Raw genomic sequence first — 26,951 nt, 5'->3', positions numbered from 1 at the left:
TTCTAAAAAAAAAAGTGTGTGGTTTGGGGGAAGATTGGGAGATATTAATGTCCCCAAAGAAATGTCTACAATCTAGAAAACCTAGTAGATCTCCTTTCTGAGTGGTCGTAATCAGTTTAAAAGAATTTTCTTTTCCTGTTGTCCACTAGTGTGATTTACCTCTCATCACCATTTGGCAATTTGAAAATCCAAGAGGGACAGTTTATTGGTTTAAAAAACAATTCTTGACTTCAAATTCATTTGAGAAACATAGACAGTATGGGTGTATGTGCCCTCTTAACAGTCAAAATATAAATATTAATATATAATACTATTATAAATATTATGAATAATATAAATATAAAAGGCTGCATTGACATAAAAAACAAACCATGACATTGTGAATGTACTGACTGCCACTGAATTGTTCATGTTATTTTATTTATTTATTTTTGGGTGCGTTGGGTCTTCGTTGCGGTGCATGGGCTTCTCATTGTGGTGCCTTCTCTTGTTGCGGAGCACAGGCTCTGGGTGCGTGGGCTTCAGTAGTTGTGGCACGCGGGCTCAGTAGTTGTGGCGCACGGGCTTAGTTGCTCTGCGGCATGTGTGATCTTCCCGGACCAAGGATTGAACCTGCGTCCCCTGCATTAGCAGGCGGATTCTTAACCACTGTGCTGCCAGGGAGGTCCCTGAATTGTTCATTTTAGAATAAACAATTTGATTTATTTAGAATAAGAAATTTATATTATGTGACTAGCACATCAATTTTTAAAAATCATGAATTGCTTTGAATAACAAACTATGCACTCTCCAGGAACAAAAGTTTTATCTTTGTTTTATGAGATGATCCACCAAAGGGTTTAAGAAGTAAGCTCTGCTCATCTTATTAAAATATTGCAATACGCACATAAAAATTTATTTACAGTAAATTTTTAGGCTATCTAGTACAAAACAAAGTTGCCTATCAAAATATTTTCACTTGTAAGAAATGGATTTTGAGAACTCACTGGCCCTTGGAGGTGGGTCTTTGATTTCCTAAAAAATTCAGAACTCTGAAGCAGAGGGCCTAGTGCTCTTGAATTGAATTCCAAGGAAGCTGATTACTACACATGGCTCTAATAAAGTTTTGCCATAAACATCTGTGGGAAATCTGAGAGTAATCTTGTGGAGGGATATTAAGTTTGCAGCACCTGTTGCTGTTTACCCCTGAAGTGTTAGGTCCCCTTGTGGTAAATGAGGTGAATTCTTTGACACTTTTTCCTAAGGCGTCCAGAAAGCTCTAGGGATTGGTAAGAGGGCTGCCTTTCACTTTTTAAGCCCTGGTTTGAATCTAACCAGGTTAACCTTGTGAACTTGAATTGTTTGTGTGAAATGAGGTGGTGATCTCAGTTCTGCCTTAAGGAAATGCTTTCACGTAGAAATTGGCACTAATTGGCCTCCCTGTTGACAGGGTTAGCTGAGAGGCTCATGATTGAACGGGCAGTGAGAACAGAAACTAAATCACCCCACCTCAGCTCAGCATGTTGGCTGGAGGACACGCAGGGCAGCTACCAGTTCTCCCCTCTTCCAGCAGCATCCAACACGCAAAGCACCTGGGTTGAACCAGGAGGCCCAGAAGGCCTACGATTTGTTCATTAAGGATACTTTCTATATGTCTGGCCCTGTTCTGTAAAGCAATCTTGACATGAATAGGGCTCTGGACCAGGATTCTGCAAACTTTTTCTGTAAAGGGCCAGAGAGGAAATGTTTTAGGCTTTGCAGACCATACGGTCTCTGTTGCAACCACTCAACTCTGCTGACAAGAGCAGCCATAGAGAACGCATACATGAAAGAGTGTGCCGGTGTTCCAGTAAAACTTAATGGACAGCACAACATTGTAAATCAACTATACTCCAATAAAAATTAATTTTAAAAAACTTAATGGATACTGAAATTTGAATTTCATATAATCTTCACATATCAAGAAATATTATTTTTCTTTTGATATTTTTTCTCCAACTTTAAAAATGTAAACACCATTCTTAGCTTGCAGGCCATACTAAAACAAGCAGTGGGCCGGCTTTGGCCCACCATCCTTAGTTTGCCCATCTCTGCTCTAGACTGTGTCGGAGGGACTTTCCCTCACTCTCCCTCACTTTCACTCCTGGCTCAAATACTAACTAGCTATGGACCCAGGGCACTTTAACTTCTGTGGCCCTCAGTTTCTTCATGAAGTATGTTTGACAGAACAGATGAAACGAAGTTCCTTTTAGCCATAATATTAAATTTCCTGATTCCATTATAGGAGCAGAAGTCAACCCAAGCAATGTTATGTATGCGAAATGGAAATTAGTTTACTTAAAGGAAACAAATCTTAATATCCTCAATGTGAATCTTTGTCCTTCTGTGAGGAACAATGTCACAACTCTGATAGCAAGATCAAAATTTGTAGCCTCATAGATGATTCACTTTGTTATAAAGCAGAAACTAACACACCATTGTAAAGCAATTATTCTCCAATAAAGATGTTAAAGAAAAAAAAAATTGTAGCCTCCTAACTCCATTCAAAGGCTCATTCATACCACTTCTTTCTATTTCCCCAGTGCTATTCTTCTTCTTTCCTGTTGTTTTTTTGGTTTGTTTTTGTTTTTGGTGAGTGAAGAAAACACAGTGCCAGAGATTATTGGAAAACATTTTTCTCCTTCAAAGATGTTATTTAAAAATGTTAATGTTTTTGTGTCTTATTGGCAAGTATATTTTACAAGCACTCTGCTACCTAGGTGTACCTTATTGTTAGAGGTGATGACTGAGGGTTAGTAATCATTTTTACTGAAGAGCAGAAAAGAAAATCACCAAACAATTTATTCAAAACATTGATATATATATTTAAAGGTGAAGGTATTTTAAGAGCATATTTATTTCTTCATAGATCACGTTTCATGTAACCCTTCATTTTTCCTTTTGTTCTTTATATCAGATATCCAGTGAATGTTCGCATTTCTCATAAATTGGGTTTTATTTTTCATTTTTAAAAAGAAGTTTATTTAAACAACAAGGTGCTTGACTTGAAAGGAAAACTATCTAAATTCATTTCTTTTAGAGTAATTTATCCCTACTTAAAGACGGATTGCCCTACATGTAACAGCTACGTACAAAGAAGTTATAAAATTGTCCTCGGTTTTACAATGATAAATGAAGAACATTAAAATTCTCCAATCGAACAAGGTATGCAAGAATTTTTATGTTGTTCTTTTTGTGTTAAACAGTGAGAGCAAAATAACTTACCGGAATATAAACATAAGAGCGGATGAGGATGCCACTAATGGAGAAAAGGGGGTATTTTCACAGAGCCAGTATTCTTCCCCATCCCATCTCCATTTGATGTCGATCAAAACATACCATTGGCCATTTAGTTAAAAAAAAAAAATGCAGTATGCTTGTGCACATACACCAGTTACTTTATGTACAATAAAGGAATGGGGAACGGGAATATGAAAGAATAGAGAAACTGTACTGTAGTAGTCAGGGTGTGGTGGAACCAAATTGCGGTTTTCTAATTGAGAATGTCTTCTTGGTCTGGAGGAAGAGAATTCTGGAGTAAACTAGCAGGTTTCCTTTTTAGTAGACACCCCCTGTCTGCTGCTGGAACACATCAACTGTATCTTCAGCCTCCATTTCCAACTGTGCAGGTGTGCCTGTTTCATTGATTGGCTGCCCGAGAAATCGGAATCTGATCTGCCTCATTGACAAGCCCTGTCGTTCACAATAGGCTTTCTGAGTTTACTAAGTGGTGTATGCCTCTTAATCTTAAACAGCACCACGGAACCATCCTGCTCCGCCACCTTCAAATTAATCTGATCGTTGTTCTCAGTCTTGACTCCTTCCTTGGGCTTTTCCTCGGCTGTGGCGAGCGCCGCAGTCCCTTCAGCTGCCGCATGGAAGGAGCACGCAGGCAGCACCCGAGCAGCAGAAGAGGGAGGCGGCAGCGGTGGAGAAGGGAGAGGGTGCCTCTCATAAGTTGTTTTACGTTCGGTTTGTTCAAAGCGTTCAGTGACCCAAAGGAGGCCCCACACTTTGCATTGCGTCCGTTGGCATGTCTCTTAGTCTCTCTTAAGTTATATTCTCTCCTCCCCCGCTTTGTTTTTCTTGTCATGAAGGCTTTGAGGTTTTGAAAAACATTAGATTGTAAACTACTTGAAATAATGGAAGTGTATCCTTTATCTTTGTATCTTCCTCTTTGTTACCCAAGGCAGTCCCTGGAATTCAGCAGGCTTGGTATTTGTTCTTGTATTATAGGTACTTCTACAAAGCCTCATGTTTTATTCAGATCCTCTGTAGAATGTCGAGGGAACTGCATCTGTTTAGGCCTAAACCAGGGCTGGTTGGTACCGACTTGAACACCTAGTCCTCCTGTCCCACATTTTTGTTCTTTATCATCTTATTCAGGGACCCATTTCCTTGCTTTTGAGCAGCACTGTGGCGGCGTTCTAGAGGACACATAGATGAATAAAAGGTAATCCTGGATCCCTGCCTTTGAGAAGCTTAAACAACTGGTAACAGGTAGATTGTCAGAAGGGGGAAAGCAACACTTTGTTTCACAATCCAGGATGATTTCAGTGTGTGAAGGAGATGCCTTAGTATCTTTTTTCCCCTCCCCCCATAATAAAGCAGAGAAGAGAGACTTGAACCTAGAAGGTACAGGCCTCACTGGAAACAGAGTTCCTTTGAGATCTGGGCACCTGGAGTAGGGCCAACTCATTTTTGGTCAGATCTGCATGTAAATAGTGAGATATGAGGCCCAGCTTTTTACCCTCTGCTGTAACAAAGCCGGGTAAACCCTGAAACTGGATTTGGCATCTCGTCTCAGGCCTCCATACTTTATTTGTTGGTGTCAGGGAAAGACTTAATCTCATTTTCCATGTTTCAAATAATAGGAATTTTTCTGACTTGCTCTGGCTGCAGGGCACTTAGTTGCACACCTTCTTGACAGGCTGCTGCTCCAGCTTTCTTTCTAGAAGTAATATTTTCCAGCTGAGACCTGCCCTCTGACCCTGAGTTTAATGGGGAGGTGGAGTGATGTGTCTGCTCATTTTGGTTAGAAAACTTACTGGCTTTGATGGCCCCAGTGCGGAAGAGCCAGCTGCCTTTACTTCCTTTAGCTCAAAAATTATTGGGGCCACTTTTTAATTGTAGAATATTTGGAAAGTATAGAAAAGCTCAAAGAAAAAAATAAAAATTGCTTGTAATCCCACTATCTAGAAATAACTTTTGTTAACATAATCATAATTATTCCAGTTTTCTTCTCCCCAAACAAAAATGGGATTATGGGGTATTTTATTTTAAAATATTTATTTATTTATTTAAAAAATGTATTTATTTATTTTATTTTTGGCCTCATTGGGTCTTTGTTGCTGCGCACGGGCTTTCTCTAGTTTCGTTGAGCGGGGGCTACTCTTTGTTGCGGTGCACGGGCTTCTCATTGTGGTGGCTTCTCTTGTTGTGGAGCACGGGCTCTAGGCGCATGGCCTTCAGTAGTTGTGGCACACGGGCTCAGTAGTTGTGGCTTGGGGACTCTAGAGCGCAGGCTCAGTAGTTGTGGCGCACGGGCTTAGTTGTTTCGTGACACGTGGGATCTTCCCGGACCAGGGCTCGAACCCGTGTCCCCGACACCGGCAGGCGGATTCTTAACCACTGCGCCACCAGGGAAGCCCTAAAGGCTGTTTTAAATGCTTTATGGATATTAATTCCTTTAATGAAGTAGGGAGGGGCAGAGTGATGGGAAGTTTGTACTGGCTCCTTGACCAAACTATATAGTCAGCTTCTTACGAGAACTCTTTTTAAAATTTTATTTATTTGTATTATTTTTATTTATTTATTTATTTATTTTTATTGAGGTATAGTTGATTGACGATATTGTGTTAGTTTCAGGTGTACAGCATAGTGATTCAGTTATATATATATATTCTTTTCCATTATATGTTATTACAAGACATTGAATAAGTTCCCTGTCCTATACAGTAGGTTTTTTGTTTTTTTTTAAAGGTTAGGAGAAGCAGCTGAGATGACAGCTAACCTGACAGCCCTGCTTCTTTTTATTTATTTATTTATTTATTTATTTATTTATTTATTTATTTTAGGCTGTGTTGGGTCTTCGTTTCTGTGAGAGGGCTTTCTCTAGTTGTGGCAAGCGGGGGCCACTCTTCATCGCGGTGCGCGGGCCTCTCACTGTCGCGACCCCTCTTGTTGCGGAGCACAGGCTCCAGACGCACAGGCTCAGTAGTTGTGGCTCACGGGCCCAGTTGCTCCGCGGCATGTGGGATCCTCCCGGACCAGGGCTCGAACCCGTGTGCCCTGCATTGGCAGGCAGACTCTCAAACTCTGCGCCACCAGGGAAGCCCCTACAGTAGGTTTTTGTTGTTTATTTTCTGAACCTTCTTTTTGACTAGGCCTCCACATTGGGCCTCATCCTATCTTCTGCCTTCCCTGCCCAAGAATATTGCTAAATCAGTTTAGTGCATATCCTTAACTCTTGATAACTGATCAAGTTCTGCATCCCCCCACCCTTGATGTATAAATCCTTGAGGTGACTTTAGCAAGGACCCTCTTAGGTCAGTTTAGCAAGAATCCCCCTATCCTTGATGTCTCCTATCAGTAATTTTCTATCCACTGACTTCCTCACTCTGTCCCTTGGCAAAAATCCCCAGTTTCTTTGCTGTCTTTGCTTTACAGCTATCTTTGCTGTCTAGACTTTGCAATAGTCTTGAACAAAATCTTCCTTACCATTTTAACAAGTGTCAGAATTATTTTTAAAAAATTTTTATTGGAGTACATCTGGTTTGCAATGTTGTGTTAGTTTCTGCTGTACAGAATAATTTTTTTTATCACTTCTCACATCAGAATCATGGGGTTTCTTTTTTTTTTTTACATCTTTATTGGAGTATAATTGCTTTACAATGTTGTGCTAGTTTCTGCTGTATAACAAAGTGAATCAGATATACGTATACATATATCCCCATATCTCCTTCCTCTTGCGTCTCCCTCCCACACTCCCTATCCCACCCCTCTAGGTGGTCACAAAGCACCGAGCTGATCTCCCTGTGCTATGCAGCTGCTTCCCACTAGCTATCTATTTTACATCTGGTAGTGTATATATGTCCATGCCACTCTCTCACTTCGTCCCAGCTTACCCTTCCCCCTCCCCGTGTCCTCAAGTCCATTCTCTACATCTGCATATTTATTCCTGTTCTGCCCCTAGGTTCATCAGAACCGTTTCTGGTATTCTTAGCCTCTTAGTGTTCCAAGCTAAGGACTTTTTTTCTTCAATGTTTATTTTCTTTTTTGGCCCCTTACCATTGAGAAGATAAAGAAGTGAAATGTTTAAAGGCAAATCAGAATTAGCTTTGGGGATATCTGGCTCTCAGGCTCTGATTTTGCATCTCTTAGGACATCACTGGGATCAATGATTACTGAAACTGCATTAGGGTTCCTACCGTTGGGAGTGAAGGTGGAGCTGTAGAATCATGAAGCTGGAAGGGACCCTAAGAAATCCTTCAGGTCAGCCAAGTATTTTTACTCCCATTTTACAGATTAAGCTACTGTGGTCCAGAGTCTTGTCTAAGTTAAGCAGCTAGAATAAAGAAGGTAATGTTTTTTTCTTTAAAAAGAAATGGCATTGTGACTTCCCTGGTGGTCCAGTGGTTAAGATTCTGTGCTCCCATTGCAGGTGGCACGGGTTTGATCCCTGGTCAGGGAACTAAGATCTCACATGTCATGCGGCACGGCCAAAAGAAAAATAAAAATAAAGTATGCTGCTGCTGACTTCTTTAAAGAAAGAAAGAAAGAAAGAAAAAAGAAGTGGCATTAAATGGCCTTCCTTTTTAAAGTGGCATTAAATGTCCTTCCTTTTTAAAGTGGCATTAAATGCTCCCACCTCCTTTTCTCTGTCCCTTGAGTCAACACAGTTGCTTAGGAAAGGCTCACATTTCTCTTTGATAAATAGAAACAAAAGTCTCTACAGCTTTTTTTTTTCCCCCCTGATAAAGGGAAGAAATGTGCTGTAGAAGCAGAAATGGTCATAATAAAGAGAACCCATGTATAAAATGCTTTCTAAATCAGCCTTAAGTGTCAAGGCTTGATTTTCTGAGTTAAGGGGAAAGAACTTCAACCTGATGAATTTTGGTGTGGAAAAAATTTTGAGGTGGTTAATTCTGAGTTTAACATGAGTCTATAAACAGACTCCAGAGAAACCACTGAACTTCAGATGCCTGGGTAGGTGAGGCCTGGGTGTGCCTGTTCCTTGAGGCTCTGCCCTGGGCATTGACTGTTGGACACCAAGGTCTTCCTGTGATTCACCCTCAAACCAAAAATGTTTCTGTGAATGGTGACACCAGGCTAGCAAGAAAGCAAGAAAAACAGGGTTATCGTGGATCAAGCACTAGTTAAATTAGATTTGATTCAGGTGGAACAAATCTATGGCCCAGGTACTGGGCTACATGCTGGGTCACAGAGATGAATCAGGCAGAAGCCTGGCCCTTAATGAATCTCAGTTTGCCTGATGAGACAGGTAACTAAATATTACAGCCTTTAACGCACATGTGTTATAAGAGAGTTAATGAGGTGCTCCAAGAACAGATTTAATCTTCCTGGATGTGTCACAGGTTTTACAAGCTGGCCTTTGTAGTATAGCACCTCATGGGAAGGGGAAAGGCCTTCTAGGCAGAGGGAATAGTGTAAGCAAAGATGTGGGAGCATGTTTGGGAAGGTGTGTAATTTTGAGTAGCTGGAGCATAAGATCCTTGGTGCGGATTGGAGGAGGAGGGCAAGGATGGAAATGGAGATGAGGCTGGAAAGACAGGCTGGAGTAAGTGTATGAAGAGCACTGAATGCTCTCCTTAGGACAGACATCAGGCAGATGTGAGCATCAAATGATCCAGTTTATCTTCTCTAACAACTATAGTGTAGCAAGAATGAATTTGTTCCCCTTCGGGTCCAGTTTTCTAAACCAAATAAAATCAAACTCCAAGTTCCATTGGCCAGAGTTGGCCATGTCTTGGCATGTTTTGGGAAGTCCACGCCTCGGAATTGTCAAAAAAAACTTGGGGGTTTACATGATACCCAGAAAATGGGGGCCTGATCTTTTTCCTGGGGTGCTCATTATAGTTACCTTGGTACCTGCTGCCACACAGTACTGATGTCAAGGGCTGCTCCTCCCCTTCCACTGACCACCAAGTTCCAAAGCTGTGTTGGCTCAGAGAGGCTCCTGCAATGGTCCTGACTGCCTTGCCTCAGAGACCCTTTCACTGTGGTTCTCAAGGCTGATGCCTTGGAGTTTACTCTCCACAAGTATCAAGTGTCCCTCCATACGGGGTACTCTTGGGAAAGGCATCTCCCAGTAGTGTCACTCTCTCAATTCAGTCAAAGGTATTAGCTTCCCTTTCCCTGCTCTCTAGGACAAGCCATCTTAATCTTCCTCAGTGGTCTTGAAGCCCAAAGCTCTTTACCGATCATGTGTCCTTTCCCATGAAAGACCACTGTAGTTTTGAAGTCAACAGCAAATTGGATGAGCTAAATAAGTCTTCACAAAAAGTGATAATGGGAGAAGCAATGCATGTGTCCTTAATGGTGGCTTTGGAGACATAGTCTTCTCTAAGGTGGGATTGTCTGGGCAGGAATTTCAGGTCTGATAAGGTGGCCGAGAGAGATAATCTGGAAATAGGAGGGGAAAAGTGAAGTCAATAGTTGGCAATCATTTACTCTGGAAGGAATAAATTGGACAGTTGTTATCATATTTCTCAAAATGACCAGAGCTAATCTCTTGATGTTCTGATAAACGTTTTTGAGAGCATTTTTTGAACAAGTATTTGCACATGGTAAACATAGTGGAAAATCAGCCTCCCTTTTACCCTGTCCCCTGTTCCTTTCTCTGGAGGTAACCACTGTTATCACCAGCTTCTTATGTACCCTTCCAGAGATCTTCCAGCCACACATGAATATGTGTGCCCTTTTTCCTTTTTCTTTCTTCTCTTTTTCTTTCTTTCCTTCTTTCCTTCTTTCTCTTTCTTTCCTTCTTTCTTTCTCTTTCTTAGTTTCTTAATTTCTTTCTTTTCTTTTTTTAAAAATCATACTAGACCTATTTAGTTTTCTTTTTTACTTAGAATATATATATGGGATATTGTCTTGTATCAGTATATAAAGTTTTGTCTTATCCTTAATGACTGCATAGCATGCCATTTGGATTTGTATATAATGTTAGAATTACTTTGTCCTTTCTCAGGCATAGAGTCCACTGGGGGGGGAAAATCCTTCCATCTTGAGACTTTCTAGTTTTTAGTTTGACTATTCTGTGCCTCTTTAAGTGGAGAATGATAACAAATCCGTCTTCTAAAATGTTTGTGTCTGGTCTGCAGAGACCCCAAAGATGGAAGGCCCTTGAGAAGTTCCAGTTTCTCTAGTTTTGCCATGTAATACAGGCCATTCAGGTTGGAGGCCTACAGTTTTCCTCTTAACTTTTAAGACATGTTCCATTTTGTAGGAGTTTGGAAATATCTGGATGGTAGCTGATCCTTTCGGAAAATAAGTGACTATGTAGTTGACTGTAGTTTAAAAGTTTCCCCCTCACATTCTTTCTCCCTTCTTTTGTTAATTGGACTAGCTTAAATAAAATGATAGGACAAATTTCACACATCTGAACAAAAGTTTCCACAGTTTAAGGCAGCTCTACCTCATAATTTCAGGCCATGAAACCTCATAGCTGGGTCTACCTGCCAGTAGCCTTGCAGCTACAGGCCTTGCTAGTAAGGGCCTGACTTGTCTCTGTTTATTTCCAGTTCAAATTCTTGGGACAGAGACTCAAGCTCAGGACAACTTTTCACAGCAGACCACAGGTCCAATGAGTCAGGGTGATGGTCTCCTGCTTCCCCCTCTAGCCAGCTGTGTGGGCAAGGAGACACTGGGATCTCTGCTTCACCACCAGCAGATTTGTCCTCATGGGCAAGCTGCCTAAACTCTCTTTTGTTTTTCTTGTGGAAGATGGGCCTCAATATTACCCCTTTCAGAGGGTTAATTTTGAGGATAAAATTAGATCACACATGTAAAACTTAGTACAGTTATAGGCACAGAGCAAGCTGAGAGTAAATGGGAATTATCATTATCATTATTATGGAAAAGACACTGTAGTAGATGCTAGAGATACAGAGATAAAAGTCATAATTCCCCAGGTTGGGGAACACAGGAAAGTCATCTTTATCGTGACGGAGAGGGGGAGCTTGGCCCTCCCTGTGTAGGCTATACAGACATAGACATTTAGTTCATTTGGGCTGTCTGCTGTATTTACCCATCCATCCATCCATCCATCTCAGAGTCAGACTTCAGATGTGAGATGGTTGTCTCAGGTTTGCATGCTTATTTGAACTGAAAATTGTGTCAGACTTATTTGTCATAGGGAACCCTGACTTGGCGGGTGTCTGACTCCATTTCTTACTGTGTGACTGGGAAATACTTCTTAATCCAACCTATCTTCAGTTACCTCATCTGTTAAAAAAAAAAAAAAAGATAGAGATACTAATAGAAGCTAACACAGAGTTGTGAAATTAAGGCCCCCAGCATACAGTGTTCAATACATGTTAGCAATGGTTATTAACATCACCTATCATTTACTGTGATAAGTGACTCACTAGGGGCAGAGTGCAGATTATCTCGAATTATTGTAGTTGTTATTGATGCCTGGAATCAATCTGGAACGACCCCCATGTCTCATCAAGTCCCTCTACTCCCTCTTATAGTACTGATTGTACTAAGAATGTCCTTCCTCTTCTTTTCCGGAGAAGCCCTCACCCAGTGCAACAATAAGGGTTCCAGCCTTTCTGTCCCTCAGCTTCTGAATTGTACCTCATGCTCCGAGGTGCTGGCTAGAGTCTGCTGTGACAGATCACAAGTCCCTCTCCCTTCACTCCTGGGGATTCTTCTCGGAATCCCCATCCCAACCCAGGCCTGAATCCCAGGGATCTCAGCACTGCGCCTCGCCAGCCATTGGGGGTGGGACCTCTGGATCACTTTCCGTCCCTTACACTTTAACTCTGCTGGATAACCCAGGAGCGAGACCAGACCCCAGAACCTCAGAAGGTCATGAAAAAGGTCCTTAGAATTGAGTCCCAACTCCTGATTTTACAAGACAGTAAACTGAGGCCAGAGAGGGAAAGAAACTTGTGCAAACTGATTAGCAGACGGAGACTCAAACCTGGGTCTCCTGCTCCCGACCCGAGCGAGTCTGCCCCTCGTAGCCTCTCTCCCTGGGGGCGATCCTAAGGCCAGGGCGACGGCGGCCATCCTGGTCCTCCCAGCTCTGAGGAACCCTGGCCGTACCGTTCGCGCCGCAGTTGGAGGCGGCTCGGCTTCCTGGGGACTGCGGGGCTACCCTAAGGCTTGGAAAAGCCCCAGCAAGCGCCCATCGGGGGAAGAGGAGCTCCGGACTGCCGGGGAGCAGAGAAGTGAAGGGAGTCGCCCGGGGTGGGAGTTTGGGGACTGGGTGGGCAGAGACCTGGCTGGGGTGTGGAGAATGACCTGGGAACTTAGCGCCTGGAAACCCCTGTTGGGCGCCTGCGGAGGGGGGAAGCGGTGGCCGTCCCGGCCTGCGAGTCCCGCCCCTCCCCCGACCTGGCGCGTACATCGGCCCCGCCCCCTGGAGTCCCGTTCTCCCGGCAGCCGGCGCCGAGCGCAGTAAGCTGATCCCTCCCGCTGGCGGCAGCCACCGGTGCAGCGCGGTTGCCGAGCCCGGCGATGCGTTAGGCTGCGGGCCTTGGCCGCCGAGGCAGCATGGCCCGGCCCGTGCAACTGGCGCCGGGCTCCTTGGCGCTCGTGCTCTGCAGGCTGGAGGCGCAGGAGGCTGCGGGAGGCGCTGAGGAGCCGGGCGGGCGTGCGGTGTTTCGCGCCTTCTGCCGCGCCAACGCACGCTGCTTCTGGAACTCGCGGCTGGCGCGCGCCGCCTCGCGGTTGGCCTTCCAGGGCTGGTTGCGGCGCGGGGTGCTGCTGGTGCACGCGCCTCCGGCCAGCCTGCAGGTGCTGCGCGACGCTTGGTGCCGTCGGGCGCTGCGCCCGCCGCGCGGCTTCCGCATCCGGGCGGTGGGTGAGTGCGGGGCCCAGAGGGGAGGGCGCTCCGCGCGAGCTGCGGGACCGAGCCCAGGCCACCGGGTTGCGTGCGCCCGAGGCTCAACGCTGAGGAGCGGGAGGTGGCGGTGGGGGCCGAGGGGTTGGGAGGACAGACTTGAGTGGCTGGAGGAGGGCCGTCCCCCTCAGACTTTCCCTCTTGCTGGCACACAGGAGCTTCGGCCTCTGAGATATGCCTGGGCGCTGCCCTGAGCCGACTCCAGTGTGACTCCATTCCTCAACTCTTGCAGCCAGTGGAGTGCACAGGGTCCTGGTCGAAGGAACTTTCTACTTGCAAAAGTGATGCTCTAGGGAGAGAGGTTTTGGGCCCGGGGAGCCAGAGTTGTGGTCAGGAGACAGGGGCTCTGTCTCGGCTCCACGGGGGGTGCTTAGGAAGAGTGCACCAGGGGCTGGCCAGATTCTACCGATTGTGAACTGGCTTTTTAAATTAATTAATTAATTAATTAATTAATTTTTGGCTGCGTTGGGTCTTCATTGCTGCGTGCAGGCTTTCTGTAGTTGTGGCGAGCGGGGCCTACTCTTCGTTGTGGTTGCGCGGGCTTCTCATTGCGGTGGCTTCGCGTTGCGGAGCACAGGCTCTAGGCGCGCAGCCTTCAGTAGTTGTGGCACACGGGCTTAGTTCCTCAGCAGCATGTGGGATCTTCCCAGACCAGCCCGAACCCATGTCCCCTGCATTGGCAGGCAGTTCTCAACCACTGCGCCACCCGGGAAGTCCATTTGTTTGTTTGTTTCAAATTACAGACTGGGAGCGGACTACAGGCTGTGGTTTTCATGCCCTGCTGTACTGGATGCTGTGGTGGTCTTGGATCAGGGCCTAGCGGAAGGTTTGGGATTGTTAACTGCTAGGGAAGAAGTAATAACAAATGGCGCTGTGGACACATCCCATCCCATTACCTAAATAGAGAGAATTCCTCCTTTCCAGTCTTTTCAGAGAGCCCGTTTGTTAGGAGACAGACAGCAGCTTTTTGCTTGTATAAAATAGCTTCTCATTTGAGAACTTAAACCACTGCACCGCCGAGTGGTCTCTGTTACCTACTAAACTCAGGTGGGTGTCAGCTCCTTGTCACAGGCTGGTTCTGTCTGCATTTAGTGGGGTTGTGAGGACCATTTGATGGTGTGCTGTTGACAAGTCACCAGTTGTTCCAGCCCAAAATTTTGACTCCTACCAAGCAACCCCACTCTGTCTCAGTCCATAAATCATCCTAGGAAGAGGAGGAGAAGGAACAGCAAATAGAAAACATTTGTTTTAGTCCCCAGGTGTAAAGCAGCAGGGTCACATGAGGCACTTGATGCTGTGTATCATCTAGTCAGAGATGACGTCTCCACATCCCAGGCCAGTGAGGTTAATTAAACCTTGGCTTCTCACCTCCATGCATCCAGTTCTGTGTGGTACCTCTGCCCCCGACCCCCACTTTTCTTCCCTTAAGCACAAAAAAGAGCTCAGTTGCAAAGCCACATACACACATTTCATTTCCTTTTATTTGCAGGAGTGAGTGAAGAAAATAGGTTTCTGGCGTTGACAGCAGTGAGCCAAGTAGCCAAGCCAAAATTCTTAAAGGGGAAGGGGTCTTTCAGACAGACTGGATGAAAAACTCTTTTCAGTTCTGTGTCCTCGGGTTTTTCTGGTTTGAATTAGTGGTTGCATTCTCTGGTTCCCCCACCCCCTTTCAAAGGGTGAGCATAGAGTACATTGCAGAGAGGGAGTGGATGGAGTTGGGGTCTGGATCTGAGGGTGAAATAGAGAGGGCCTGTGCTAAGCCAGAGGCAGCCGTGATGCCGCTACCTGGGGTCCAGCCAGCAGTGGTGAATGCTGGTTCCTGGGTTGGCCCTGTGTTCTGCCATCTGAAAGATGCAGTGGACAAAGTGAACGTATTAACAAGTACTCTGATTTTCCACCCACTAGGTAGTGCTGCCTCATTGCACAATTCAGGATGTGATGAACACTGTGGTCTGTGGAGTGTGCAATACAGTGGTCTTTACACTGGGTCATCTCCCCTGATGTGGGGCTCTTGGCAGGAATGATTTTGAGGTTTTTAACAGAGTCCTGATAAGAATTTGGACATTGAGCTGTAATTTGTACAAAACCAGCCATTAGGACATTTTGAGGAGCAAAACGGGGAAAGATCTTATTTGATGCTCGTCAGTGGGTGCACATGGGGAGGGAGGTTTGTTTTGAATAGAGTTGCTAATTACTACTCTTAACTTGGGGGGGTCCTTGGGTCAGATCAAAGGAGAGGAGGCATCAATGCAGCTCTTGGGCCATCTTAAGAGTCCCAGAAGGTGGTGAAGGCAGGAGGAGCTGACTTCTCCCAAAGAAACTGGAAGTTTAAGTCTGCTTGCTTTCCCAAATCTGGCATCACTGGCTTCCAGAGGCTAAAATGGGCTTCCAGGAAGGCAAGGAAGAGCAGCTGAGAACTATTGCAGGTTCTCATTCCACTCTTGCTGTTACTTTGTGGGAAAGAGCGAAATTCTAGAAAAAGACAAAAGAATCAATTTGGTAAGATCAATTTGGTCTCTTTGCTATAGATTTTTTTGTTGTTTTGTTTTTTAAGACTCACATACTCCTACATAAGAGCATTTGGGTGTAGGGAATGTTGCTTATCAGCTCAGAGAGAATGCAGGGAGGGGAGGTGGGGTGGTCATCAGCTTTATAAACCCACTGTGCTCCACGGGTCCTTCTCCTGGGCTTCTGGACCTGGGGCTCATGGAGGCCTCATAAGATATGAGGAAGGAGCGCCATGACCAAGCAGACAGGAGCATCCTGAGCCCCAGGGACAGACCTGAATTTAAGGTCTGCCGGACTTTATGTTTTCTCCATGTTTTGTGCCTCTTCTTTCCCTCTTCACTTTCCCTACCTCAACTTTACTCTGATGAGAAAAATAGTTTCCAGGCTGACAGCATTCCCCTAAAAAGGGGACAAAGGATCTTTAGCAGGATAACCAGGAGCTAACTCTTCTTTTGTGCTCTAGTCCTCAAGTGTTTTCTGTTTCTCTCTTTTTTTTTTTAATTAGCAAATGACCTTAACAAATGAAAGGGTTGAGCTCTGGAAGCTGGAGGGAGTCCTCTGCTTCCCACGCTGAGCCACTGCAGGTGGTACACGTGGGGGACACCTGTGTTTGTTTGGGTGAATCAGTTCTTGCTAGAGGACCACACCCACTGGGGAGTTGAAAGGTTAATGATGGCCTCCTGGGGTAAGGGAGGGATGGCTACTTGGCCAAAGTAGTTTGTTCCTCAAAATTTATAGCTGAGGTATCCCTACTCTTTTAGATGAAAGGCCCTGTGTGGCCTTTCATCTTTTTTCATTGAAAGAAAATAAAAATAAAAATGCCTGTGGGGAGTTCCCTGGTGGCCTAGTGGTTAGGATTCTGGGCTTTCACTGCCGTGGCCTGGGTTCAGTCCCGGGTCGAGGAACGGAGATCCTGCAAGCCATACAGCAGGGCCAAAAAAAAAAAAAAAAAAGAAAAAAGCCTGTGGCTTTTTCAAAATACTTGCTTCATGAATGTATTCATATGCTAGGTACTGTTCTAGTTTTTTTCTATGTTTTAATGTATCTTTCAATTAGAGTTGCATGTGTTCTCGGAGAAAACGGAGTCAGCCTGTTTATTTCATATTCAGTTCAAGAGGGGATAGTTGAGGGGCTTCCCTCGCCATCCAGTGGTTAAGAGTCCGTGCTCTCACTGCATGGGGCACGGGTTTGATCCCTGGTCAGGGAACTAAGATCCCACATGCCACACGGTGCTGCAAAAACAAAAACAAAAACAAAAACAAGTGCCCAGGAAGAGTAGAGGCCAATCACTCTTTTATACTAGGTATAAATTTCAGAATCTATTCTGGGATCTTGTTTGGGAGAAGAACAGCCCAAGGGTACCTGGTGCCTGATGGTACAAGAGTTGGGCAAAGGACTTATCCTTATCTGATTTGCGGAGTGTCCAGGGGGAGTGTGTAGAGATGCTGAGGAGAGGGAATGGTCCAACTCCTATTCTTCCTTGTTTCTGAAGTCCTATCATGAATTGGCAGTAGAGCATTCTGTTGGGTTTAGTAGCTAATGGAATTTTTAAAGTGAAATTTGCGTTTAGTGAAATGCACAAATCATAAGTGTAGCATTTTATGCATTTTTCAAGTAATATACATGAGTGTAGCCCAAGTTTCCAGCAGGATTTAGAACATTACCATTACCCTAGAAAGTTCCCTCTTGCCCCTTCCCAGTCAGCTCTTCCCCCACCCTCAGAAGTAACCACTATTCTGATTTTTTAAACCATAAATTAATTTTGCTTGTTCAAGAGCTTCAAGTAAATGGAATCATATACTATGTACTCTTTTGTGTGAGGATTCTTTCACTCAGCTTCATGTTTCTGAGATTCATCTCTGTTGCATTACTAATTTGTTCCTTTTTATTGCTGAGTAGAATTCCATTCTATTAATATACCACCGTTTATTCATTTACCCTTAGATGAACTCCTGGGATGTTTCCAGTATGGCTGTTATGAAAAAGCTTTTATGAATATTTGGGTACACATTTTTTAAGCTTTTATTTCTTTTGGGTCCTTACTTAGGAGAAGAATTGCTGACTCATTGAGTAGGTTATGTTTAGTTTTATGACACCTCTTTCCAAAGTGGTTGTACCATTTTACATTCCTACCCATGAAATGAGACATTTTGGTTGCTCCACATCTTTGTCAACACTTGATGTTGTCAGTCTTTCTAATTTTGGCTATTCTGGGGGTTTATAGTGGTATCTTATAGTTTTAATTTGCACGCCCCAAAGATTTTCTCCTGTGTTTTCTTCTAGAAGTTTTATAGTTTTATGGTTTTACATTTAGGTCTATGATCCATTTGAGTTATTTGTGTGAATGGTATCAATTGTAGTTTGAAGTTTTTGGGGTTTTTTTTGTCATATGGGTGTCCAATTGTTCATGACAATTTGTTGAAAAGACTAGCCTTTCCCATTGAATTCCCTTTGTAATTTGGTTGAAAATCAATTTACTATATATGTGAGGGTCTATTTCCATTCATCTTGAGTTTATCCTTTCACCCAATACTGTACTTACTGTACTTTTTAGTAAGACTTGAAATCAGATATTGTGAGTCCTCCAACTTTGTTCTTCCTCAAAATTGTTTTGGCTACTCTAGGTTCTTTGTTTTTCCACATAAATTTTGGAATCAGCTTGTCAATTTCTAAAAAAAAAATACAGCTGAGATTTTAATTGGGATTGTATTGAAACAATAGGTCAATTTGAAGTTAGATGAGAAATTCATCCTGGTTTTCCCCAAACTGCCCTGGTTTTAGAAATGATATATTTTTTTTTTATTTATTTATTTATTTATTTATTTATTTATTTATGGCTGTGTTGGGTCTTCGTTTCTGTGCGAGGGCCCTCTCTAGTTGTGGCAAGTGGGGGCCACTCTTCATCGCGGTGCGCCGGCCTCTCACTATTGCGGCCTCTCTTGTTGCCGAGCACAGGCTCCAGACGCGCAGGCTCAGTAGTTGTGGCTCACGGGCCCAGTAGGTCCGCGGCACGTGGGATCCTCGCAGACCAGGGCTCGAACCCGTGTCCCCTGCATTGGCTGGCAGATTCTCAACCACTGCGCCACCAGGGAAGCCCCTAGAAATGATATTCTTGCATCTTGGGAACCCCCTCAATCCCAGGTAGACTGGGATGATTGGTCACCCTTATTTGGGAAGAATTGACATCTTAACAATTCATGAACATGGTATAACTCTGCTTGAGTGTTCTTAATTTCTCTTGGCAATGGTTTGTACTTCTAAGTGTACAGGTCTTGAATATATATTTTATTTATTTATTTATGGCTGCATTGGGTCTCCTTTGCTGCGTGCGGGCTTTCTCTAGTTGCGGCGAGTGGGGGCTACTCTTCATTGTGGTGCACAGTCTTCTCATTGCAGTGGCTTCTCTTGTTGCGGAGCACGGGCTCTAGGCACATGGGCTTCAGTAGTTGTGGCACGTGGGCTCAGTAGTTGTGGCACACGGACTTAGTTGCTCCATGGCATGTGGGATCTTCCCGGACCAGGGCTCGAACCCACGTCCCCTGCACTGGCAGGAGGATTCTTAACCACTGCGCCACCAGAGAAGTCCCTTGAATATATTTTAAAATGTATGTTCCTAAGAATGTTTTTGGATGCTATTATATATAGAATTACTTTAAAATAAACTTTTTATTTTGGAATTATTCTATTCTATTCTATTCTATTCTATTCTACTCTATTCTACCCTACCCTACCCTACCCTACCCTACCCTACCCATTGTATGCCACAAGGCATGTGGGATCTTAGTTTCCTGACCAGGGATCCAACCTGTGCCCCCTGCATTGGGAGCGCAGAGTCTTAGCCACTGGACCGCGAGGGAAGTCCCTGGAATAATTTTATATTTACAGAAAAATTGCAAAGATAGTACAGAGTTTTATATTCATCACCCAGTTTCCCATAATGTTTTTTACCTTACCTTTTAATTCACATATAAAATTAACCATTTTAAGGTATACAATTCATTGGGTTTTAGTATATTCAGAATGTTGTGCAATCATCCCCATTATCTAATTCCAGAACATTTTCATTACCCCCAAAAGAAACACTGTACCCACTAGCAATTTCTCCCCATTCTTCCCTCCCCTGAGCCCCTGCCAACCACGAATCTACCTTCTGTCTTTATGAGTTTGCCTATTCTGGACATTTCATGTAAATGGAGTCACATGCATGTAAATGTGGTCTTTTGTATCTGGTATATTTCAGTTAGCATAATGTTTTCAAGGTTCATTTGTATTGTATCATATGTACTTCATGCATTTTTATGGCTGAATAATATTCCATTGTATGGATATAGCACGTTTTGCTTATCTGTTCATCAGTGGATGGTTATTTGGGTTGGTTCCACTTTTTGGCCACTATGAATAATGCTGCTATGAACATATGCTGCAAGTCTGTGTGTGGACATATATTTTTATTCTTGGGTAGATCCCATTTGGTTATTTTTTAATAATTTGTTTCTCTGATGAGATTTCCAATTTGTTCATTACAAGTATGTTTTCTTTTTAAAATCTTTCAGCATAGTTATACCAGCTTCTACAAAAATCCTTGTCATTCTAACATCTCAGTCATCTCAGGGTCAGTCTCATTGGTTGCCTTTTCTTTTGAATGGGTCACATTTTCCTGTTTCTGTGTTGCTTAGTACTGTGGATTGTATCTCTGATATTATGAGTGATGTGCTGTGGAGACTCTGGGTTGTTATGTTCCTCTGTAGAGTTTGATTTTTTTCTTTATCAGGCAGTTAATGTGGCTGGGCTCAAATCTCTGAACTCTATTTCCCCTGTAGTAGATGGCAGCTAAAATCTCTTAAAGTAGGCTGGTTGTGCCCTCTGCATGCATAGTTCATAGTTCAGCCATAGAGTCAGACTGAGTTTATATGCAGACTTTGGGGTTCCACCTCCTTGGCTCAGTCCTTCCCAGCATCACTTTCTTGCTGTTGTAGCTGCTCCAAAGTGGCCTTAGATTCTTTAAGCCAGTAAGACTGGCTTTTGGGTTTCTACCAAAGTTTTAGCCTCCTGGCCTGGCTCCTAATGGAGCCTGCCTTTAGGTGAAGAGCTATAAAAAGAAATGGGAAACTTATCCATTGCCATTTCCTTCCAAGAGGACCACCCTTCCAGTTTCTACCTGATTTTGTTTGCTTTTCAGTACCTTCAGATAAAAGCTTTTATATTTTGTCCAAAGGTTATGGTTGTTATTTTCAACAGGGTTGGTCTAGTAACATCTTGTCCACTGTTATTAGAAACAAAACCTTATTAATGAATGTTTTTAGGTCCTGTCTTTTCCTCTTTTTTTTTTTTTTTTTTAATTTTTACTTATTTATTTATTTATTTTTGGCTGTGTTGGGTCTTCGTTTCTGTGCGAGGGCTTCCTCCAGTTGTGGCAAGCGGGGGCCACTCTTCATTGCGGTGCGCGGGCCTCTCACTGTCGCGGGCTCTCTTGTTGCGGAGCACAGGCTCCAGACGCGCAGGCTCAGCAGTTGTGGCTCACGGGCCCAGCCGCTCCGCGGCACGTGGGACCCTCCCAGACCAGGGCTCGAACCCGCGTCCCCTGCCCTAGCAGGCAGATTCTCAACCACTGTGCCACCAGGGAAGCCCTGTCTTTTCCTCTTTTAAAATGTCATGACCATGGGACTTCCCTGTTGGTGCAGTGGTTAAGAATCTGCCTGCCAATGCAGGGGACACGGGTTCAATCCCTGGTCCGGGAAGATCCCACATGCTGCGGAGCAGCTAAGCCCATGCACCACCACTACTGAGCCTGTGCTCTAGAGCCCGCGAGCCACAACTACTGAGCCCGCATGCCACAACTACTGAAGCCCGTGCGCCTAGAGCCCGTGCTCTGCAACAAGAGAAGCCACTGCAATGAGAAGCCCACGCACCATAACGAAGAGTAGCCCCTGCTCGCTGCAACTAGAGAAAGCCTGTGCACAGCAGTGAAGACCCAATGCAGCCAAAAATAAATAATAAAAAATAATTTTTAAAAAAATGTCATGACCATAAAGAAACTAATGGTCATGACAAGATCATTTAGCCAGTCACTAAAACAAATGCCTTCATCTGTTCCTTCTCCCAGACAGACCTTGGTATTTTTCCAAGTCTTTTCTAGCTTGATTATCCCTTTTCTCCTGTTTGGTGGTAAGTGGAATAACTCTGCCCATTTTGCAGACAGGAAATGGAATCAAAGCTGTGATGTGGGTGGTGTTGCTTGGGTTTCTTGTCTTCCTCTCTTTTCACCACCAGTTCTCCCAGGGTTCCTGCGGAAGCTCTGATATTTTTCACCAGCCAGAGCCACAGCACTCACTCTCCCCCTGAGGCTATCAGATTCCCACCAGGCCTTTGGTCTACTCCACGGTCTGGGAAATGGCAGAAACAGCTGCTCTGACCATGCCCCTGCTCTCACCTCCCTCCTTCCTACCCAGGATCTTTCCAGCCATGTTTTTCTGGCTTTGTTCTGCCAGATGTTGCCTTTTACCTTATTCTGCACAGGGGCAGCTGAAGGATTCAGTCTAAAATAGCCACAGGGCTCACAACAGGGTGTCTTGCAGGCATATTCTTGTTATCAAGCTGGATGATCTGTATGTAGCATCTGGGTAGTTAATGAGCGTCGTTGGCTTCATGTTTTGATTTGGCAGCTGGTGCATGAGAGACGACACCTCTAGTTGCTGCCATGTAGCGTCGAGGTCCAGTGGGATGAAAAGCGCCATCAACCTGAAAATCAGCTTGGAGTCCTCTTCCCTCTCCCTCATCCCCAGCCAGTAGGTCACCAAGTTCCACGAGGCTTAACTCCTCAGTTTTCCTGTTTCTCTCAAACCCACCCCTTTCTCTCCATTTCCACTGCTAGGCCTTTGTCCAACCAAGATCTCACCATTTCCTACCTGAATTATGGCTCCAGCTTCCTCCCTCTGTGTGGTGCCACTTCCTGTCTTGCCCTGTATACTCCAGTTCATTCGCCATCCTACAGGCAGACAGACTCACAGCATCTAAAATGCAGATCTGATTCTGCTCTTCATCTGCTCGAATCCCTTCTGCTTCTCCCCTTATCTTCTCAGGAAAAGTCCAGAGCCCTTAACATGCACTGCAGGGCTCTCTGATCCAGGTCCAGCTTGAGCTTCCCCTTTATCCCCACCTTCTGAGACTTGCCTGTCTTCCTCTATCAGTTAGGGATCAATGAGAGAAACAGAACCAGTGTGAGATATATATTGAGAGATTTATTACAAGGAATTGGCCTTGCATGATTGTGAGGGCTGGCAAGGCAAGTCCCAGATCTGTAGGTCTGGCCATCAGGAGGGGCAGGCTGGAACTCACAGGCACAAGCCAAGGCTGCTGGGCATACGTGGAGTTTCTTCTTTTGGGGAGCCTCAGTTCTGCTCTTAAGCCCTTTCAACTGATGGAAGCGTAGATTAAATCTCTCTTATTTAAGTTAATTGATTATAGCCTTTAATCACATCTATAAAGTAGCTTTACAGCAAAGCCTGGGTTAGCATTTGATTGAATAACGGGAGCTGTAGCTTAGCCAGGCTGACACATAAGACTGACCATCACACTTCCCTTCAGCCAGACCTGGGCGCTGTGTTCTGAACCAACTGGGCTCTCACAGAGGCTGCCTTTGCATGCTGTTCCCTCTACTGGGTGCCTGAGATGGCTGCTCTTCCGTCTCTCCCGTGTCGGCCATGGGTAGAGTCTCCAGCACTGGGTATATTTACATGTCTGTTGCTCTCCAAGGAAAAGCAAACTATTGAGTCATCCTTGAGTTTCAGACACTTCCATTCTTACCTCTGCTGCTGGCTGAGGGATGAATGTCCCAGAGAGTTTGGTGGTCAGCTCCAGACTGTTTGTTTTAAAACACGGTCCTCTTCCTTCTTTCATTGTACCATGCACTGAGTCTCTTAAATACCCCCGTGGATCTCACATGAATTACTACTGAAGAACACCAGCACAAAATTGTCTTCAATTGCAGACAGCAAAACTGAGACTTGAAGAGTCACTGAAAGCTGTGGTTTAAAGTTTCCTGATCACCCAAAGCCACTTTGCTTAGTAGAGAAAACTCAGGTTCAAATTCCTGCCCTGCCACTTACTAGCTCTGTGACCTTGAGCTAAATACTTACCCCTCTCAGCTCTGTTGTCTTCATGGGTACAAATGAGGATCAAATAGCTGCTTTGCAGGTCATTTTGAAGATAAGGTACCTGAGGCATTCAGCCTGTGCCTTGTCCAGAGTCAAAGTCAGGAAAGCAACAAACACACGGGAATCTTTAGCACGGGAAGAAAATGTGTGTCTGGATTCTCATTCTCTCGATAGCCTATCTCCGCTGGGACCTGTGCTGATTATTGCTGGTCTGGCACATGTTTATGTTCAAGATCTCTGTCTGTCCTTTTGTCGTGTGCTTCCTGTCCTTTGTAAGACCCTTGGTGCCGGTCAGGTCCACAGCCCTTTGAGCCTTACCTCAGATCCAAAGGGTGCCTGGTGCTGTAGACAGAGCCCTGAACTGGGATTCCGATGCCTGAGTTTGGAACTAACCCTACTGCTAAGTTGCAGGGAGCCTTCAGGTCAGTCACCTCATTTCTCTGGGCCGCTGGGTCTTCAGCAGTCCACTGCTCAGTTTGGCTTTGTTGACTGGCTCAGGTTTCCCAACCCCTGGCTTGGCACTAACCTGTGGCTAGATCAGCCTGCCAGTCACCTGTGTCAGGAGGCCCAGGGAAGAACAGACAAAAGCTCACATTGAAGTTGCTTAAGATATTTTCCACCATCAGGGAAGTTGCACCTTCCCCTTATTCCTTCCCAGACATCCTGATTCTTTAATAGCATCCCGCTTTGCGAAGCGTCTGAAGTCGCGAGGCTGTTGGAGCGCTCCATGCTGGGCCTCCGTGCTCGCACAGTCATTTGTTAGGTATGCGTTGAGCCTTTACTGTGTGCCTGGCCCTGTGCACACACGATTCAGAGGGACAAAAGGCTCATGCCCTGACCTCAAGGAGCTCATAGACTAGGGGTCAGATGGACAAGTAAGTGATACAGAATCGTATGGAGCAATAGAAGGACAGCTGACCAAGAGTCCCATGCATGTGTGCACGCGTGCATGTGTTTCCAGGAGAAAGTGATGCCTGAACTAAGATGGAAAGAATAAGTAGATGTTAGCTTGATGAGAAGCACATTTTAAGAAGAGGTGGGGAGAGGGCATTTGTCCCTGGGCATGGCCCACATGAGGAACCACAAGCAGCCGAGCACAGCCAGAGCATGGAATGGGAGGTAGGCAGTGACATGAAGGGCCTGGAGAGGGGCTGGCCTGTGACAGGCCTTGACTGCTATACTGAGGAATAGGAATGTGGATTTAAGCCTGAGGCCACTGAAGAGTATCAAGCAGTAGAGTACATGTATGTGTGTGTGATTACTTTCATAATCCTATTTAAAATGATACAGTGTAGATGTTTCCCAGCCTTATGTGTGTATTATCTTCCATAGAGATTGTTGCCTGCACTGGCGGTGCCTTTGACGGGGTTACATAACCCCTGTGGTCCACTGCAGTTTATGCCATTGGTGCTCATTAAGTGGTTACTCTGTCATCTGAGTAAGGCCGTAGAAAGAGCCCAGAGGCCATGCAGGACACCCAAGATCTAACCCTCTGTCACTAATCTGATGAATAACCAGCTTCTCATCCAGTCCTCTTGGGGCCTCGGTTGCCTTGTCTGTTGGCAAGCCTTCTACCTGCCCTTTCTACTTCACAGCATTGGCATCAGGCTCAAATGAGATACTATTGTGAAAACACTTTGTAAAGTACAAAGTACAAGCACCAAGCTATGTTTCCATTTATTTCTTATCTTTCATCAGTGTTTTCAGTGTACATGTCTCTCACATCCTTAGTTAAATTTATTCCTAAGAATTATATTCTTTTGGTACTATTGCAAATGGAATTATTTTCTTAATTTCCTTCTCAGATAGTTCCTTGTTAGTAAATAGAAAGGCAACTAATTTTTGCATGTCGATTTTATATCCTGCAACTTTACTAAATTTGTTGATTCATTTTAACAGTTTTTTTGTGGGGTTTTTAGGGTTTTCTTCATATTTGATCATGTCGTCTGCAAATAGATAATTATACTTCTTCCTTTCCAATTTGGCTGACTTTTATTTCTTTTTCTTGCCTAATTGCTCTGGCTAGGAGTTCCAGGACTATGTTGAATAGAAGTGGTGAGAGTGGGCATCCTTGTCTTGTTTCTGATCTTAGAGGAAAAGCTTTCAGTTTTTTCCCATTGATTATGATATGAGCTGTGGGCTTTTCTTGTATGGCCTTTATTATGTTAATTTAATTAAGGTTAATTTAAGGTAATGTTCATGGAATGGAGAACTTAATATTTTTTAAATGTCTATGCCACCCAAAGTGATCTACAGATTCAGTGCGTTCCCTATCAAGGTCTCAATGACAACCCTGAATAGCCAAGACAATCTTGAGAAAGAAGAACAAACTGGAGGTATCACACTCCCCAATTTCAAACTATATTACAAAGTTACAGTAATCAAAATGGTATAGTACTGGCACAAAAACAGACACATAGATCAATGGAGCAGAATAGAGAGCCCAGAAATACGCTTATATGATCATTTAATCTCTGACAAAGGAGGCAAGAATATACAATGGGGAAAAGACAGTCTTTTCAATAAATGGTGTTGAGAAAACTGAACAGCTACAGGCACGAGAATCAAACTAGACTACTTTCTCACACCATTTACAAAAATAAACTCGAGGGATTTCCCTGGTGGTCCAGTGGTTAAGACTCTGCGCTTTCACTGCAGGGGGCACAGGTTTGATCCCTGGTCAAGGAACTAAGCTCCCACATGATGTGTGGTACAGCTAAAAAAAAAAAAAAAAAAGAAAGAAAGAAAAAGAAATGACAAAAATAAACTCAAAATGGGTTAAAGACTTAAATGTAAGACCTGAAACCATAAAACTCCTAGAAGAAAACATAGGCAGTACACTCTTTGATATCAGTCAAAGAGCATTATTTTTTTGAATATGTCTCCTTAGGCAAGGGAAACAAACTACATCAAACTACTAAGCTTTTGCACAGCAAAGGAAACTATCAACAAAATAAAGAGGCAGCCTACTGAATGGGAGAATATACTTGCAAATGATATATCTGATGAGGGGTAATATCCAAAATATACAAAGAACCATACAACTCAACATCAAAAAAAAACAACTCAATTAAAAAATGGACAGAGGACCTGAATAGACATTTTTCTAAAGAAGACATACAGATGGCCAACAGACACATTCAAAGATGTTCAACATCACTAATCATCAGGGA

The 26,951-nt window shown here is 44.1% G+C and overlaps 1 protein-coding gene and 1 pseudogene across 6 annotated transcripts in view; one reads left to right on the top strand and one right to left on the bottom strand.

The window, feature by feature from the left end:
* Positions 1 to 2,734: 2,734 nt before the first annotated feature.
* Positions 2,735 to 9,465, bottom strand: LOC309642276 (small ubiquitin-related modifier 2 pseudogene; annotated as a pseudogene). The gene is made up of 2 exons: positions 9,459 to 9,465; positions 2,735 to 4,057 (listed from the first exon to the last, which is right to left on the bottom strand). The product of its transcript is annotated as a small ubiquitin-related modifier 2 pseudogene (transcript).
* Positions 9,466 to 12,368: 2,903 nt separating this feature from the next.
* Positions 12,369 to 26,951, top strand: part of STOX1 (storkhead box 1) — a 53,051-nt gene continuing 38,468 nt past the window's right edge. Inside the window, exon 1 of one of the 5 annotated variants that reach the window (XM_082424435.1) lies at positions 12,369 to 13,078. In XM_082424435.1, coding sequence (XP_082280561.1) covers positions 12,769 to 13,078 — 310 coding nt within the window. In that variant the 5' untranslated portion in view covers positions 12,369 to 12,768. Of the gene's footprint in view, positions 13,079 to 21,257; positions 22,411 to 26,951 lie in introns of those variants that run through there. The other 4 variants (XM_082424432.1, XM_082424433.1, XM_082424436.1 and 1 more) reach the window with 4 other exon arrangements.

Source organism: Balaenoptera physalus, assembly GCF_965194825.1.
Source record: "Balaenoptera physalus genome assembly, chromosome: 14".
NCBI lineage: Eukaryota > Metazoa > Chordata > Mammalia > Artiodactyla > Balaenopteridae > Balaenoptera > Balaenoptera physalus.
This window is presented reverse-complemented; position numbering and strand designations above follow the sequence as displayed.